General features: G+C 33.5%; 2 protein-coding genes across 4 annotated transcripts; one reads left to right on the top strand and one right to left on the bottom strand.

The window, feature by feature from the left end:
• Positions 1 to 22: 22 nt before the first annotated feature.
• On the bottom strand, positions 23 to 8,462 carry LOC100799615 (cysteine desulfurase 1, chloroplastic). 3 transcript variants are annotated; one of them, XM_006597590.4, is made up of 12 exons: positions 8,047 to 8,462; positions 7,726 to 7,956; positions 7,174 to 7,405; positions 6,500 to 6,633; positions 6,173 to 6,332; positions 5,534 to 5,720; positions 2,846 to 2,991; positions 2,703 to 2,775; positions 2,215 to 2,278; positions 1,337 to 1,436; positions 596 to 754; positions 23 to 417 (listed from the first exon to the last, which is right to left on the bottom strand). In XM_006597590.4, exons 3-12 carry the CDS (start codon positions 7,384 to 7,386, stop codon positions 247 to 249), a joined length of 1,407 nt encoding a protein of 468 aa, XP_006597653.1. In that variant the 5' UTR covers positions 7,387 to 7,405; positions 7,726 to 7,956; positions 8,047 to 8,462; the 3' UTR covers positions 23 to 246. The 3 variants fall into 3 exon arrangements, with proteins under 3 accessions (XP_006597653.1, XP_003546241.1, XP_040865938.1); XM_003546193.5 differs by having other exon boundaries at positions 7,737 to 7,956; XM_041010004.1 differs by lacking the exon at positions 7,726 to 7,956.
• Positions 8,463 to 11,253: 2,791 nt separating this feature from the next.
• On the top strand, positions 11,254 to 13,072 carry LOC100799098 (uncharacterized). Its single transcript, XM_003546192.5, has 3 exons — positions 11,254 to 11,519; positions 12,623 to 12,692; positions 12,811 to 13,072. Exons 1-3 carry the CDS (start codon positions 11,403 to 11,405, stop codon positions 12,852 to 12,854), a joined length of 231 nt encoding a protein of 76 aa, XP_003546240.1. The 5' UTR covers positions 11,254 to 11,402; the 3' UTR covers positions 12,855 to 13,072.
• The last annotated feature ends 2,782 nt before the right edge of the window (positions 13,073 to 15,854 follow it).

Genomic DNA, 15,854 nt, shown 5'->3' with positions numbered 1-15,854 from the left:
ATACAACATTCACCTTCCAACATCAAGAGGGAAAAGATTTTAATGCGTTTTGAGCATTTTCTTTACACAAAAATTCAGGAGGTAGATAGGTTGCAATACTGCTATTAGTGGATGCCTATTACCAGCCAATGATATGAACAGGAGGAATGAAATTCAAGAACATTTCATTGATGCAGCTTGTCCTACCAAGCAAGCCCTCTCATTCGTGTATAAACAAAATATAATATACATAAAAATACATTCCACTTACATCAATGAACTGAAAAAGCTGACTGTGTCATTGAGGGCATGGATAAAGTTGTCTACATCCTCCTTTGTGTTATAAAAATAGAGACTAGCACGTGCACTTGAGCTGACGCCTAAATAGCGATGGAGAGGCTGGGCACAGTGGTGACCTGATCTGATTGCCACTCCATGCTGAAATGATACACTATCAGTTAATTACAGTTCAAGAAGGAAAGCTTCAAAAGATGTACAACAGTTATCCCAAATTCTTCCACAAAATTCAGGCTTTTTGACAATTGATTTATATAGAATAAACTGTCTTAAGACCAAGAAAATGCACATATCCAGGGATAGTCTTTTATCCATTTACCTGTTGATCCAGAAGTGTTGCAAGATCAGTAGGGTGCAAATTCTCAACATTAAAAGAACAAAGGGCAGCTCGTTCGACTTTTTCTGAAGGCGCTGGCCCATAGATGCGAATATTTGGGACTGAAAGAAGCCTTTCATACAGATATCTACCCAGCTCCACCTATGGAAATTGATGTTTAGTAACTTATTGTTCACAGAATTGGAATATAAATTATCTCACTTTAATGAAAAACATGACAACAAATTTTACTGATGAGTAAACAAAAATGTTGACCTATACTGTGGCATGTTTACTCTGCCATTAGTTTCTATTTTCTATCACTTCTGCAATCATGAAATAAACAAAAGAAATTTTTTTGCTCGAAATAAGTTAGCTTAGCTATGGGATAGGTGATCACAATCATATTACAATGTTTTGATGATATTGACGGATAGGGGGACAACGATAGCATTGCTTTGAAAATGATGATAATAAGATTGAGGCATCAAATAATGAAAATTATGATAATAAAGAAAATCAGTATTTGAAGAAGTAAAACAATGAGGAAGATAAAAGTTGAAACACTAGGTCAAGCTGAGTGATGCTTTTAGTTTTTGTTTTGCATACTTCTTTGTTGTTCTCATCTGCTGATCAAGTTAAAAAAGATTAGTACATTGAAGTTTAATCTGTGTGGCAGGTATGAGTTTAACTATAAGTTATTTTGGTATTTAAACAATACATATTATTAACACACACACTTACCTCATAATCATGTATAGTTTGCATACCAATCCCAGATAAGTAATCAATGGCTGCTCCTAAACCAATTGCTTCCCCAATAGCTGGTGTTCCAGCTTCAAATCTAGGACAGTCAAATAATAAGATACATGTAACTGATGGTATGCAACAATAGTAGAGAGAAACTATCACTACATGGAGGAAGAAAATGGCCAGAAATTACTAATGGTTATATCTAAAGTTAGAAAAGAAACAAACTGAGTATGAGTTCCAAGATAAGTCACAAAAACCGTTACTATCACTTGACTACTATTAATAACAATCACTTAAATGGTTGACACAATCATTTTTCAGGTCAAAGAATTTTACGGGTTTCAAAACATCAATAACCAACACCAAATCATAATAGTCTAGCATCAAGTGCCAGGCAAAGTAAAATGAGGAAGTGAAAAATTTTATTAACTAGAAGCAAATAAGATGAAGGATAAACTTACAGAAACCACAGTGAAGAATATCACTAGACAACTCTAAAAATTGCATCCTACTTATAATTTCTTCTAAAGTATTTTCTGTATATCCATTTTCAATTTTCAAATTTTAATCCCATAACAATCACCTGTTAGCTTCTTTACTAATGTATTGCAGCAGACTCCAAAGCTTACTATATGATAATTGCAAGTTAACTTGCTAGTGAATTGAAAAGCCAAGGTAAATTTGGGAGTGATGGAGTGTAGTAGCGAGTAAATTTTAAAGCCACAAAAGAAAATAAACTATTACCCATGCATTAATGCTCTTATATTTTCTTTTGTACATTGGGAATCAAACATACGATCTCTACCTAAGCCAACGTAGATTATTACGATCAGCTGGGCCCAAGTCAAAGTAAAAACAAGTTCACAAACCTGGATGGAGGTTCGGCATAAGTTGAATGATCAAGATATACATCAGAAATCATTTCACCACCACCTAAAACAAGTGAAGGCAGAAGTTACCAGCAATACATTAACTTCAAAAGAAAATCTTATTAACACAGTGCAAAACCAAACAGGAACTTTTAGGGGCTGTTTAGCATGAGAAAACGCTGTCTGTTTTTATTTTCGTCCATCACTTTTAATTAAAAAAATGCAACCTTGTTTTCACTTTGTTTTCTATTTTCAAAAGTTTGTGTAGGAAAAAGTGAAAAGAAAAAACAATAACAAGTTGTTTGCATTGTTTTTATACAAAATTTTGAAAATAGAAAACAAAGTGAGAACAAGGTGGCATTTTTGTAATTAAAAATGAAAAAAAAACACTTTCTCAAACCAAACAACCTCTTACATTATTTTATTGCATTTTAGTTAGTTATTCCTATTTGACAGGGAGATATACGTAACCACATCCAATAACTTACCCAAAAATGGAGGCATGGAAGACAAGAGGTCTATTTTACCGTATAAGAATCCAATGCCTGTAGGGCCACACATCTGAAACACGTTCGATAACATATTACTATTTATTAACAGTTAAAGTTTATAAATAAGTAAACAATCCTACCTTGTGAGAAGAAGCCACAAGAAAATCAACATTAAGGCTCTGGACATCAATCATCATGTGTGGAACACTCTGGCAAGCATCTACAAGAACTTTTGCTCCAACATCATGTGCCCATTGTGCAATATCTTGAATAGGAAGGACAGAAGCTACATAAAAGCAGAAAACAAAATATGTGAAATCTCATTCATTTCTGCTATACACATTCTAGAAGTGAGTAATAAGTATTATCTTTGTAAATAAGAAAAAATTACAGATCAAAAAGACAAAGAAAGAGTGCTTAGATAGGGGGGGGGGGGGGGATGTTATGATAATTCATATATGTACTAAGTTCTATTGTTTTTAAGGTCATACCAGGTCTCAGTAATATTCATTTGTGGTTTATTTGGACCGGACACTGAACTTATTCACTGGTTTTTTGGTTGGGCTGCACAGTTCAGCCTAGTTATCAAATATGGATATCAGTACTCAGTTTGTCTACTGTGTGAATGGGACGGACTGCTCTTCCCAATCTGACGCGATTGATGCAGGAGCACAAGTTTCATGTATGCAGGATGTGAAATATGAAATCTCACTTTCTGGCAGAAACTCTCCCCAACATCAAATTGATAGGAGTATTAATAAGAAACCTCCATCCATCTGAGAATGTTTTTGTTAGAAGGAAGAGAGGTACAACAGGAAATTAAAACCCTGTGAATTGTAACAGAATAAATAATGAAAGTTTTGTTAGTTATGAGGACAGAATATAAATAGGATTGGTAGTTAGAAGGATAGATTGGTCAATTTGTATCGGGAGGGTCCAGGTTCCTTGAATTACCTGGAGGATTTTTCCCTTCTTTCATTTTTTTTTCAATAAACGTTCCCTTGAACCAGTTTGCATCACAAATGCCTAAGGAGAAGTAGGCCTGAATATAGATTTCTTTTTCTTTTTAGTATCTAATATGTTTTCTTCAATTTGAACTATTAAGTGATGCCACCAGAGACCTGCTTTCTAGGTCAGATCACTAAAACTGCTTACATGTTGAAGTTATGTTTCGTTTGATCTAACCCAATTTGTCAATCATTAATTAATTTTCAAAGGCTCTGCTAGCAATCCAAATATCCACCACTCTGATTCTTAAGTAGCACCTTATTGCTAGCAAACTTCCACTATTTAATGATGCATATGATGTGCAGCATCATTCTCCAAGTATCTTGAACATATACATAATATATCTTCGTATGGCACTAATGTGGTCTATTTGGAAGCTAAGGAATTCCATAGTCTTTTCTAATGCAACCTTCAATGCTAATAAATTGTTTGAAGATGCAACATTCATCCTCTGGACTTGGCTTAGAAACTTTGAGAAGGATTTCTCTATTCATTCTAACCAATGGTCCAGTAGCATTAGACAGGGTTTTTATTTCAGTAGGGGATAGATCATTGTGGGCTATTAAATGTAATTTTCATTTTGCACGCATAAAAAGGTTCTCTCTTAGAATATATAGGTCTGATCGTGGAACCTTTTGTATGGTGTCTTCTATTTTGTATTTAGTACCTCTGGTACTCTAAGTTAAATATATATAATATTATCTTTGCTGAGCAAAAAAAAAATATATATATCTTCGTATGAGATACTTCAAAAATTTAAGATCTATATAATTCTTAGAACAACAGTGACCAAAGTCCTTCCCCAACAGGTGAGTTAGTTATGTAGATTAAATAGTGTCATTAAGTTCTGTCAAAAAACAATTCTTCATAGTGCCATTTAAATCTAAATCCTTTTTTTTTTTTTTTTTTTGGCTGATCAAAAAAAAAAAAAATCTAAATCCTTTTTAAAGACTGGAATTTATAGATTCTTAAAACAAAAAAAAATAAAAATTAAAGGCTCTTGCACAAACATAACAATTGCATCTGGTTCCCAAGTGATACATTTCTTATTGGGTTTACATAGCAGGATTTTCAGTTTCAGGTACATGGCACAATTTTAAAAATATACATTCCTTCAAGCTCATCCAGAAAGGATCATATGCTTACCTAAAGCTAATTTGAAATTTCTCATATGAAGAAATTAATCATTCAAAAAGAAAATTAGATTTACATTCAAGGTGGACTTAGGCCAAACCCAAATTCAAGATGGTATCAAAGTCTATGTCTATCATAGATCTGATATTGGGCCACCCTCAACTGTCTAAAAATCTACCTAACCCCACAGCTTTCCCAATGCAATCTACCTGGCCCTATGGCTAGACAATGCAATAAAAAAAAAAAAATCAATTGCACAATCTCCATACTTAGCTGTCCAATCCTGGGCATGAGGGGGGAGTGGAGATCTCACATTATCTATAGATTCATGTAGCCAAAGTACATCTTATAAAGGTTTGGCAATCCTCACCTCATGAACTAGTTTTTAAGGTTGAGATGGGTCCAGCCCAAATTCAAGAGAACATTTAGCATAATGTTAGCTCATAGATTAGTATAACTTGAAGGTGGGTAAACATTCAATAATCCAGTATAGAGGCCTTTGAAACCTAGTGACCTTTATGTGAAATAATGAGGGATTTTAGAAAGCAGCTAATAAACCAAAGAGCATCAATGTTGAAAAACTACAAAATTAACCCAAGATGCACATGATCTTCAACAGCATAAATTCAAGGTATCATTAAGTAAATTGGAATTATCAAGGTGAACAATCATAATGAGAAACATACCAAGCACGTTTGAAACATGATGGACAACAACTATTTTGGTCTTCCTTGAGAGCATTTCTTTCAACTTGTCTATGTCTGGAATTTCATCTTGGTTTAAATCCACAAATTTCAAAACAGCCCCTGTTTTTTGAGCTACTATTTGCCAAGGAACAATCGCACTGTGATGTTCAGCAACTGTAAGTATGATCTGTAATAATATATAAAACTGAAGATTATACAAGGGCATAATTTGGAGATAATGGCGGTATAAACAAAGATCATTAAGCTAAATGTAGAAAGATTGAATTAGATGATTAAAAAGTAGCCCAATGTCTCATCCTGCTATTAAAAATGGCTTTGTCTAACTAACCCCAACTAAAAATGGGGTTAAACAACCCCATCCCATGTGGCCCAATAAAATTGCACACATTTATTTAGATTTTTTTTTTGCACAAAATTCTATGTAATTTATTGGGCCACCTAGGATGGGCTTATTTAACCCCATTTTTACTTTGTTTCTACTTTAAAACTATTTTTGAAAAATTCAATTAAACCTTAATATTCTCTCCAAGTTTTAAGAAGATGCATAAAATAATCTCAGACTTTGTTGCCAATTAAGTGAACTGGAATTCATCAAAATATTATTGTACAGTGAAATACCTCATCGTCAGGTTTTAAATTTGACAACCCCCAAGAATAAGCAACAAGATTGATAGCTTCAGAAGCATTTTTTGTGAATACAATCTCTCTGGAATCGATAGCATTTATAAAAGAAGCAACTTTCCTTCTAGCTGATTCATACTCGTCTGTGGCCCTTGCACTACATCCATAAACAATTATATACAATAAAGCATTTGGTTATTAAGTAATAATAGATATAAATTGTATGTGTATTGACCTCCCAATAAATGCAGTAAGGGAGGACGGAAATTAAAATAAAGTGTCTCCTAATTGCATATGTGATTCCAAAAATTACATGATAAGTACCTCAAGAAATGTATGCCCCGATGCACATTTGAATTGTAAGCTTCATAATAGTTTTGCAATGCCTTCAATACAGCGGTGGGCTTTTGAGAAGTTGCTGCATTGTCTAAGTAAACAAGTTTTGAGCCATTTACTTCCTGTGGAGTGAGTTAAAGTATCATAGCTTAATAATATGTACCAACACATATACAACTTGCAAATTCCAGATCTAATTTGCATACATCAAGGCAAACAATTTTACTAAGAGTAGGGCATAGTATAATACTATGATATGAGGATTAGATATTCCATCTTTGACTTTGGTTTAAAAAAAACTAATATACTTTGTCCAATAAGCAAACATATTGCTCACAGAAAAACACAAGGCACACACAGAATAGTTAGACGTGCGTTCTACAACACTTATTGAGACATTGATTGAGCAAAGTTGGGGAGATGAATTAGAATCTCTGGTCCCTCTATAACTAAGTGTTCAAGACTCGAGAGCTCAATCTCTACTGCCTTTTTTCTTCTTATGTTTAAGAGGGTCTATGCTTTGTCCATCCATCAAGTAGCATTAAATTCGTAACACAATAATCAAAATGAAAATTTGAACCTTGATTACCCAAAACACTTCCAAACATTCTCAGGCTGCATCTAGGAAAATAATATTGAAGATAAGATGAGAAAATAGATACCTGGTGAAGTATGGGGAAATGGGGTCGGGTGGAGTGACCCAAAGAAAGGAAACCAACAATTGGTTCAGCTACTGCTTCATTGACAGTTGATGCACAAACAGATACGCGACGGAACCCAAATCTGACATATGATGAGCTCCTACTAGTGATCGAGCAGCAATAAGTGGCACTTGGAAATTTGAAAGAAGGAAGTTTTGGTAGCAAAACTTCCATTGCCACCCAACAACAGAAACTGCCACACATAACTATATTTGAGATATTTTGCAGCAAAAGAAGAAAGGTAACGGTAAAGTATGTCATAGAATCACAATTCCCAGACAAGTAATTATACAACAAACACTGCAATGGGAAATTCAAGTCCAAAATTCACAAATAGGTGTCCACAAATAAAAAACCTGTGAAGTGCAAACCATTTATGAAATTAATAAAGAACAAAGCTTACATAGCATAGCACATGCACAAGGTTTCAGTCTAGAATGAAAATCCTAAGAACGTGAATTAATTACAAACAAACAAAAAGAAAAAAGAAAACTTGAACAAAAGGGTACGTACTATCTATCTACCTCTTTCAGTGAAGCTGTTTCAGGAGGGGAAAAAGCCCTCGCAGAAGTCGCCGTTGTACTCTTTTCTGAGTATGGGTGGCTGCGGTTTCAGTTAGAAGAAGAAGAAGAAGGGTCTAAAATTAAAATTAATTATTTATCTCTGTATCTGTATGTACACAGTGACTACCGCAGCAACACAATTGGCCACTGTATCCGAGGGATAAAGATTCGACGGATTCTCCTGTGCATCACGAGAGAATGTAGTTTACGGTAGTCCCCTTAAATTTACTTATTTTGTTTTAATAATTAAATTTTATAAATAGGAAATCACCTTTTTGTCCTTCGAAGATGAATGGTAGTGTTACAGGGGTAAAAAAACCGTAGCTGGGCATGGCGGCGTCTGAGGGCGAGAACGAGATCGAGTGCGGAGTCACAGAAAGCTTCGAGACGAAAACGAGAGCGATGGAGACGCGAGAATCATGAGTAGAAGAGGAAGAGAGAGGAGTAAAAAGTTGAAGCACCGTTGCCCGCGGCGGCCGGAGATCGCCTAAGCGGTGGTCCGTGGCGGAAGAATTGTTAAAATGTGTTTATACTGTATAGTCGTAAACAATTACAGGGATGAATCCAAAAAATGGTTCTGAATCTGATGAATGATGAATGCAATTACTGTGCACTAAATGGGGCAATTTGGTCAACTACAAATAAGTTTAATATCTCTATTTAATTAACAATAAATCTGTAAAAAAGAAAAAGTAGGAAGTAGCAACTACTCATCACTAGCATTCGATATTGTATATTATATACAAGGGTCATCAATTATTAGAACACTGTAAATCACATGTTATAGTGATTCACCCTAGCCTTTGTCATTCTGAAAAAAAAATATGAAACAACTTTTTTTAAATTTGTTTAATTAAAATGTATTCGATATAATGTAATTCAATCATAAATTCTGTTGTATTAAATTTTGTTGGATTTTATCCATGTTACTTCAAAAGTTGTATTTAAGATAATTATAACTAGTTATTATATATACAATTTGAAAAATAAACTCTAAAATTAATTTACATAATTTTAAAAAAATATCAATGGACTTGGATTTAACTAAACAGATTAATTTCTTCTCAGATGATAAATCAAGGTTTAAATCTTACTAATATAAGTCCTCATATTTAGTAGTGTCTCTTTATATCCTAAAATGTTGGTTTTTTGTGTGACCAGAATTGGCAACGCTTGGGAATGCATGCTTGGCCGCTGTACAAGCCTAAGATGCTGCAACTGAAAGCGTTGAAAAAGTACAAGCTGCTGAGTTGAAATTCCAAGATATTATCAATTCTCCTTTGCTTGATGCTGCCTGCAGGAAGATAGACAATTTGGCCGAAAAAAAAGAACTTGATTCAACATTGGTATTGATGATCACCAAAGCTTGGTCAGCTGCCAAGGAGTTGAACATGATGAAAGATGAGGTAAATTGATGGCGACCTCATCAATATCCTTTCTGTATGCTATTTTATTTTTCAATTTCATGAACAGAGGATAATAAATTTTCAATGATTATGCAACTTCAAAATAGCTTCTTTAGGCTGCAATGCACATCAGCACATGCACAGTTGGGAGGAAAGTCAAGTGGACAAGTTTGGTTGTTTGTTGTTTTATTTTATTTTCTAATAATAAGATGTTGGTAACAACTTATCTCCTTTTTGCAACATCTTGTTATCTTTCTTTTTTTGGGGGGGGGGGGGGGGGGAATGAATGGGTACGAATCTTCTGTTGACAAACTACTTTATTTTTAATTTATCCACTTTTCTGTTAAACACTACGTTTATCTTTTAGTTGTTAAAATTCTTTCATGTGAAATATGATGCTTTAAAATAATTTGACTTGTATGATATTACAATTTGGGAAGAGGTTTTGATTGATCAAAAAGAAGAATCTACTTCAACCAATATGTCTTTAGATACGGCAATACATAACATAGAAATCACACTCGGAAAGAGTGGACAATTAACTAAAGGAGTAGGTGCTGTAACCAAATTAATTGCAAAAGAGGGGAAATTGGCCACATTATTATTACCTTCTGGGGAGGTCCGTTTGATATCCAAAAACTTTATTACAATATATGTTTTGTGAATATAACAAATCTACTCATGTCGAATTGAGGATCCGGAGGAGCAACTATCTGCCCTCAAAGATGCATTTACACCTGGAGAAGAAGTTGAAGGAACGATGTGGATAACTTGTACACGTACGTATTAGATGTCAGAGCATACAATAATTTCAAATAGAATTCAGTTATAATAAATTTTTCTCGTTATCATTTTCAGGACTCCAGAGAAGCTTCACACATGGATAAAGAGTGTGTTGGATGCTTATCATTTGAGTGGAGAAGGTACCCTCATTAGGGAAGCAAGAGATCTGTTGAATCCAGAGGTCATCCAAAAATTGGAGGTACTCAAGAAGGTTGTGGAAAAGAACTTCATGTGAATAGGAGCTTAAGAAGCACGCTAAGGTGGTTTTCATACTCTAAAAGGCCAGAAGTTTACTTCATGAGATTCTAGATGTCCACCACCTTCAGGCCCTGATTTACAGTAGCATTGCTGCAAGGAAATATCTAAATTCTGGCTAGCCTTTAAGGACGTAGAATTCTCTTTAACAATAGAAGAATCATTTTTTTGGGTAAATAATAAAATAAGCAATTTTATTGGTAAGTAGAGGAATGTGTTTTATGCACGTAGGAGAGGGAACTATTACACGGTAGACCCCTAGATAAATACAAGACTTGAGGAACTGAGCCCCGGCAGAGGCCGACCGTTCAACCAAAAGCCTAGGCCCTTAGTTAAGTCACTTGAAGATATAAAATGTAAATCCCTATTTTTTTATTTATATTTAGTTCCTTTGTTCTAAATTATCTAAAACTATTACAATATTGAACTGACGATGTAAAACCCTCAAATATTTTCTAAATAATTAAAAAATTAATTATTTCTTTCTTAGTTAGTACGGTTATGTTCACTAAAAAAGTGAACACAACTATATGACCACCTTCCGAAATTTAATTAGAAAATTTCATTAAATGAAATTGAGTTTAGTGGAAAGGGTTAATTTCTTATTGAGTTAACTGAAGTATGACTTTTATTAGGAAAGGTATGGACAAAATTAGATAATTTCAACAAAATATTGGACAATGGTTTAACTTGAAGTCTTGAACCAAGTTGTTTCTAAAGAAAAATATATTTGGAAAACAAAAAATTACACCCTTTCAACAAAAGTCACATTTTTTTTGGTCTACCAAAAAACTCAGTATTTTTTGTGGGCCAAGAATGCACAAGCTCATTTCCAGCACCCTAAAATTGCTTCCTGCATCAATACGGTTATTTTTTTCTTTTTCTTTTTCTTTTCGGATTGACTAATCCAGATGGTAAAAAGGTGCAGGAAATGATTTTTAAGGTGTAGAGAGCAACTACATTCGTTAAAATGGGCTAATCCGCTAATGAACCCTAACTTAACAAACCAGACTTGGCCCACGACCCTTTACTAGACTTGTCATTTGTCAATGTAATCGTGAAAAATGCATGTTCTAATTCCGCAACTAACCTGAACGCAGCAGCTCCGCTTCTGAGCGAAAGAAGGACATTTGTTTCAAATTTTCAGTCACATTCAGATTCAGGTATTCAATATTTGTCGAAAATGGCTTCAATTTCTCCTTCTTCAAGCAATACTTCGCCGAGTGCTGCTGATCTGACGAAGCAATTGAGGCTCCATGAAGTCGCCATCGCCGAGCTCAACAACCAGCCTTCTTCCAGAGTAACCTCTTTTTTCTTTTATCCTTCAATCTAACTACTTTTAATCATCCATTTCAAACACGAATACCTCTCCCTACCAATTTCATGTTCCAGACATAGGATTAGGGTTATTTTTTGTGGTTTCGTTATAATGCAAACAAACCATTGAGATAGATATTTCTTCAACACTCCCCAAGGTAGAACTAACAATAAATCATGCGTTTAACCTAGCCTCTGATGATTAAGTGCATGTTTGGATGTCAGTTGGGAGAACTCAAAACTATCTTTATTTTCGGTTTAATTACCTATTTAGTCCATCTAATTTTCAAATTTATCCTTTTTAGTCTAGTCAATAAGTGAATTTTTCTCCTGTTAAAATTCTTTAACTATGTTAAGGACTCCTCTTACTTGTCATTGATTTAGGAACTAAAAAATTCACCCGGGACTAAAAAATCGAATCACTTATTAATTATAGGAAAACTTATTTAGAAACTGACGAATTAAATAAATAATTAAACCTTTATTTTCAAAGCAACGAATTTTTCATTCTTCATTTTGTGCATTGAAATTTGAGAATGTGATTTTGGAATTCCAAAACCACATTCTCGACCTTTATCTAGACATAGGCTAAAACTATAGACATACCAAGTGTCATGGTGTTCGTCGCAAGAGAGAGAATTAGAGAAAAAAAAAGAGTATATTGTTTATTCATGTGACTTGTGTACATTTGTTCAGAGTCTTGTTACTTAGAATCCTTGAGGAGCATTTGTTGGTGGAAAAGTTAGTCATGTCACCGGTCATATGTTGATTGTGTTGGGTATCCTATATTATTGGTAGTGCTTTATACCGGGATTTAGCTAATTTAGTGTCCTTTGTGATGATTCCAGACTTGGTGTTTATCCCGGGTATGCCGACTTAAGAGTATAGAAACGATTATGTTTTGCAGAACACCTAGGATTTAATCCTAGTCTTTTTTATGGAAAAAAATGTTAATAAGAGAAGTAAAATGTGATGCAGCGATTTTTATGTTTCGAAGAAGAGTATTCTCTGTAGGTTCATTCTATCTATAATTTTGTTTTTTTTGTTTGTTTTTTTTAATTTTCCCCTACTTTCTATGAAATATAGGCTGTGTACCAGAGAGATGGGAACATATTTTTTCGTACAACCATCCAAACAGCAACTGCAACGGAGCAGAGTAAGAATTCTCCGCATCTTCTCACTTCTTTCTTCTTTCTTGAGAAATCTGAAATTCTGAGGTGTCAAACTATTCTGAATTATTATTATTTCTCTTTTTCAAAATTTGTGTTGGGCAGAACAACTTGAATCAGCCCAAGCGAAGCTAAAAAGTCTGAATTGATGGTTTGGGAGTAATGAAGCAGTTGTAATAAGGATATATTTTAGTTTGAAACTTCATTTTTGTAAATTGTGACCCGATAGCTTTTGTAAATTGTGACCTGATTGTGTGGGCACTTGACGATCCCAATAAGACATTAATGAAGTCTAATTGTCGTTATACCAAAATATTGTACGTTTATTGGTTAATTTAGTTATTAATATTAAATTTGTTTATAATTATAATATTTTTCACATTTATCCTTGACTCTATTGAGAATCTTTTTATCTTCTCCAATCTCCGTAGGGATGCAAAACAATCTAGAGTACAAATTGTTGATTATCTCTCTTAAACAGAGATAAATTGAATAGTAACCAATTTGTGTCACATGGTTTGGCAATGTTGGTAGTGGTTTAAGGATGGATTGAGAATAACCCAACCTTAAGAACATCAATAACACAAATCAAATCTGATTTTGTCATCCATTAAAAAATGTCAATCAAAAAGAAAAATGATGTTGTTTCAAGTGTCTTTCCCCAACCTTAAAATGGGGACAATTGTGACTAACTTGGCAAACCGTTTATAAGTAATAATTAATAACAGCATGGTATTGTGAATTTCATATTCAAATTTTTGTTTTTTAAACCATTCGATTATAGAAATAGTATGAAAAATAGGATATTTATAATTTTAGCTGATCTGTAGGAACACACCATGATTTTGCGTGATCTCAGCGATGCATATCATCAAGTGTGTAGTTGCTATTGGCTATTATGGTCAACACACAAGTTTATATTTTTATGCATTGGATATGTTTTAATTATTTTTTGGAACCATGATTTAAGTCATTTGTTATTTTTATTATACTATGGTAGGCCTTTTCTATTTTTTGATTTATGAAAATAACACGTAAGGACAAGTAAGTAGTTTTTTCTGTTTGACTTTTGGTAATTCCCGTCTTTCAGTCTTTCGTGTTTATGTTGTTACTTAGAATTGTTATTGGTCTGAAATATTGACCATGAAAGAATGAGTTGATTTTCAATTGTGTGCATTTTAGACACCTTGCATGCACAAATTTTGCTTAAGATGCTTTGAGAAATGGATCAAATCAAATCTTGGCAAAGATGACAAGCAAAGACAATTATGGACAAAGATGGTCAAATAATACTTGTTGAGTCTATCTATGGTGTATGGTTTTGTCTGCACTATATTTACTCCATGAAGCAAACTAAAAAGTCACATCAAAATCATTTGCATGTGTGATCGTTTTTAAGAGTGAGCCTACAGCAGGAGTCGAAATGAAGATTAAAGTTACATGTGTGTAAATATCTATAATTGACACGATAAACAATTATCTATAAATATTGTATTAGGAAATTCAATTCAACACAAGTCCATAATTGACACGATAAGCATTGATAAGCATTGATGAATAAAATATTCATGAAATGTAAATTATCTTGAAAAACATTATAATCTAATAAGGCACACCACTTAGGAAAAAAAATACTAGTTATTTGACACAAAATATAAAAAAAAATGAGGTTATCTAAAAGACAAAATGGAGACTTATGCTTTTAAAACTAAATAAATTCATATGCTATCTCTGTAGACCTAGGGGAAAAAAAAACTTTACATGTTATAATTTAGATAAATCAATATGCCACCAAATAAAAACTACAAAGGGCTTAAGGTATGATCCCAACAATAAATAGGGGCATAACCTTGAATTTATGTGACATAGCTAATGATTTACACATGAAACCTATCATACATGATAAATGACCAAAGGTCTACATGTGGAAATGTTACACAACCTGTGTGTTGGATTAAATATAATTTACCATAAACAATTTACACATGAAAATGTTGAGACATTTTTTTTATAAAAAAAATAAATACAATTTAGCCTAGTATTTTTTTTTCCTTTATACAAAAAATTATAAGCAAAAATGACTCGGTCCAATTGGATGGATTGGATCAACAAAATAGTATGCCATAAGAGATTCAGGCTAGGCCTAGCCTGAAGACTAGCTGCTCATCTGACAACTCTAAGTCATACAACTAATGAAAATAGTTATGCAGAGATTAAAAAGGCTTGGATAACAAATCTGGAATATATTTTTATACTAATGATCTCTTGATTATGCACGAGCAAAATGCAATAGCTCCAAGATGCAATTTCTAACTTGGACCTGTGCACAGAACGCTTCCAGCCTAGAACATTGTCACAGTGATGGTGTGGGTATTGATTTTTCTTGAAGTGTTTATATTAGAGGCTCTATGTTATTTTATAAAGATTAGGTTTTATCCATCATAAAAATTGATCCCGAAGTAGAAAACCCTATACCATTTCAACAATTTAACCTCATCACTTAAAATTTTACTTCACTTGGTCAAAAGATAGTGAGTGAGAAAGATTAGGATTACTTTATCTTTATTTTAGATCATTGAAATAAAGTTTAAGACACATAATAGATTCACACAAAGGTAACTAATAGTGTGCTTGGTTTGCTGCACTTTAACAACTAAACAGGACTGCATGAAATCAATGAATTGTTCAACATCATTTGTAACGTGGAAATAGATTATACTATAAACCATCACGTGGGTTTGATTTGGTTTACCATCAAACATGTTCAATAAAATACTTCAGTCCATTTTCATACTAATATTGTTTTTCATTCTAATATAAAAGGATTAGTTGGAGGCCCTTTTCTTATTTAATGCGTTTAGAATGTCGCCATTAATAATCAAACTCAATTAAATCAACTACAAATAAAGAAGATTAATTAACTAATTAATACATGTCTTGTTTAGGCGGCTAGGCAATGGGATGGGATGGGACGGATATGAGTATTGTCTCTCCAATCCCTTATCCCGATTCCCCAACATTACCCGATACCCGACGCATCCCGTACCCGTTAGATATCGAGTATCCCCGACCCCGTCCCATACACGATTTAAATTAAAAAAAAAATATTTTTTTTTGTAAAAAAAATAGTAAAAATTTGATTTTAGAAA

This window comes from Glycine max, chromosome 15, assembly GCF_000004515.6.
Source record: "Glycine max cultivar Williams 82 chromosome 15, Glycine_max_v4.0, whole genome shotgun sequence".
NCBI classification, from domain to species: Eukaryota; Viridiplantae; Streptophyta; class Magnoliopsida; order Fabales; family Fabaceae; genus Glycine; species Glycine max.
This window is presented reverse-complemented; position numbering and strand designations above follow the sequence as displayed.

Bases quoted from the DNA above. Each gene is read 5' to 3' on its own strand.
- LOC100799615 (XM_006597590.4), bottom strand. From the start codon at position 7,386: ATGGAAGTTTTGCTACCAAAACTTCCTTCTTTCAAATTTCCAAGTGCC. The intron at 6,634-7,173 runs GTATCTATTTTC...CTCACTCCACAG, and splicing joins ATTTCCCCATACTTCACCAG to GAAGTAAATGGCTCAAAACT. The intron at 6,333-6,499 runs GTACTTATCATG...TTATGGATGTAG, and splicing joins CGGGGCATACATTTCTTGAG to TGCAAGGGCCACAGACGAGT.
- LOC100799098 (XM_003546192.5), top strand. From the start codon at position 11,403: ATGGCTTCAATTTCTCCTTCTTCAAGCAATACTTCGCCGAGTGCTGCT. The intron at 11,520-12,622 runs GTAACCTCTTTT...TATGAAATATAG, and splicing joins ACAACCAGCCTTCTTCCAGA to GCTGTGTACCAGAGAGATGG. The intron at 12,693-12,810 runs GTAAGAATTCTC...TGTGTTGGGCAG, and splicing joins AGCAACTGCAACGGAGCAGA to AACAACTTGAATCAGCCCAA.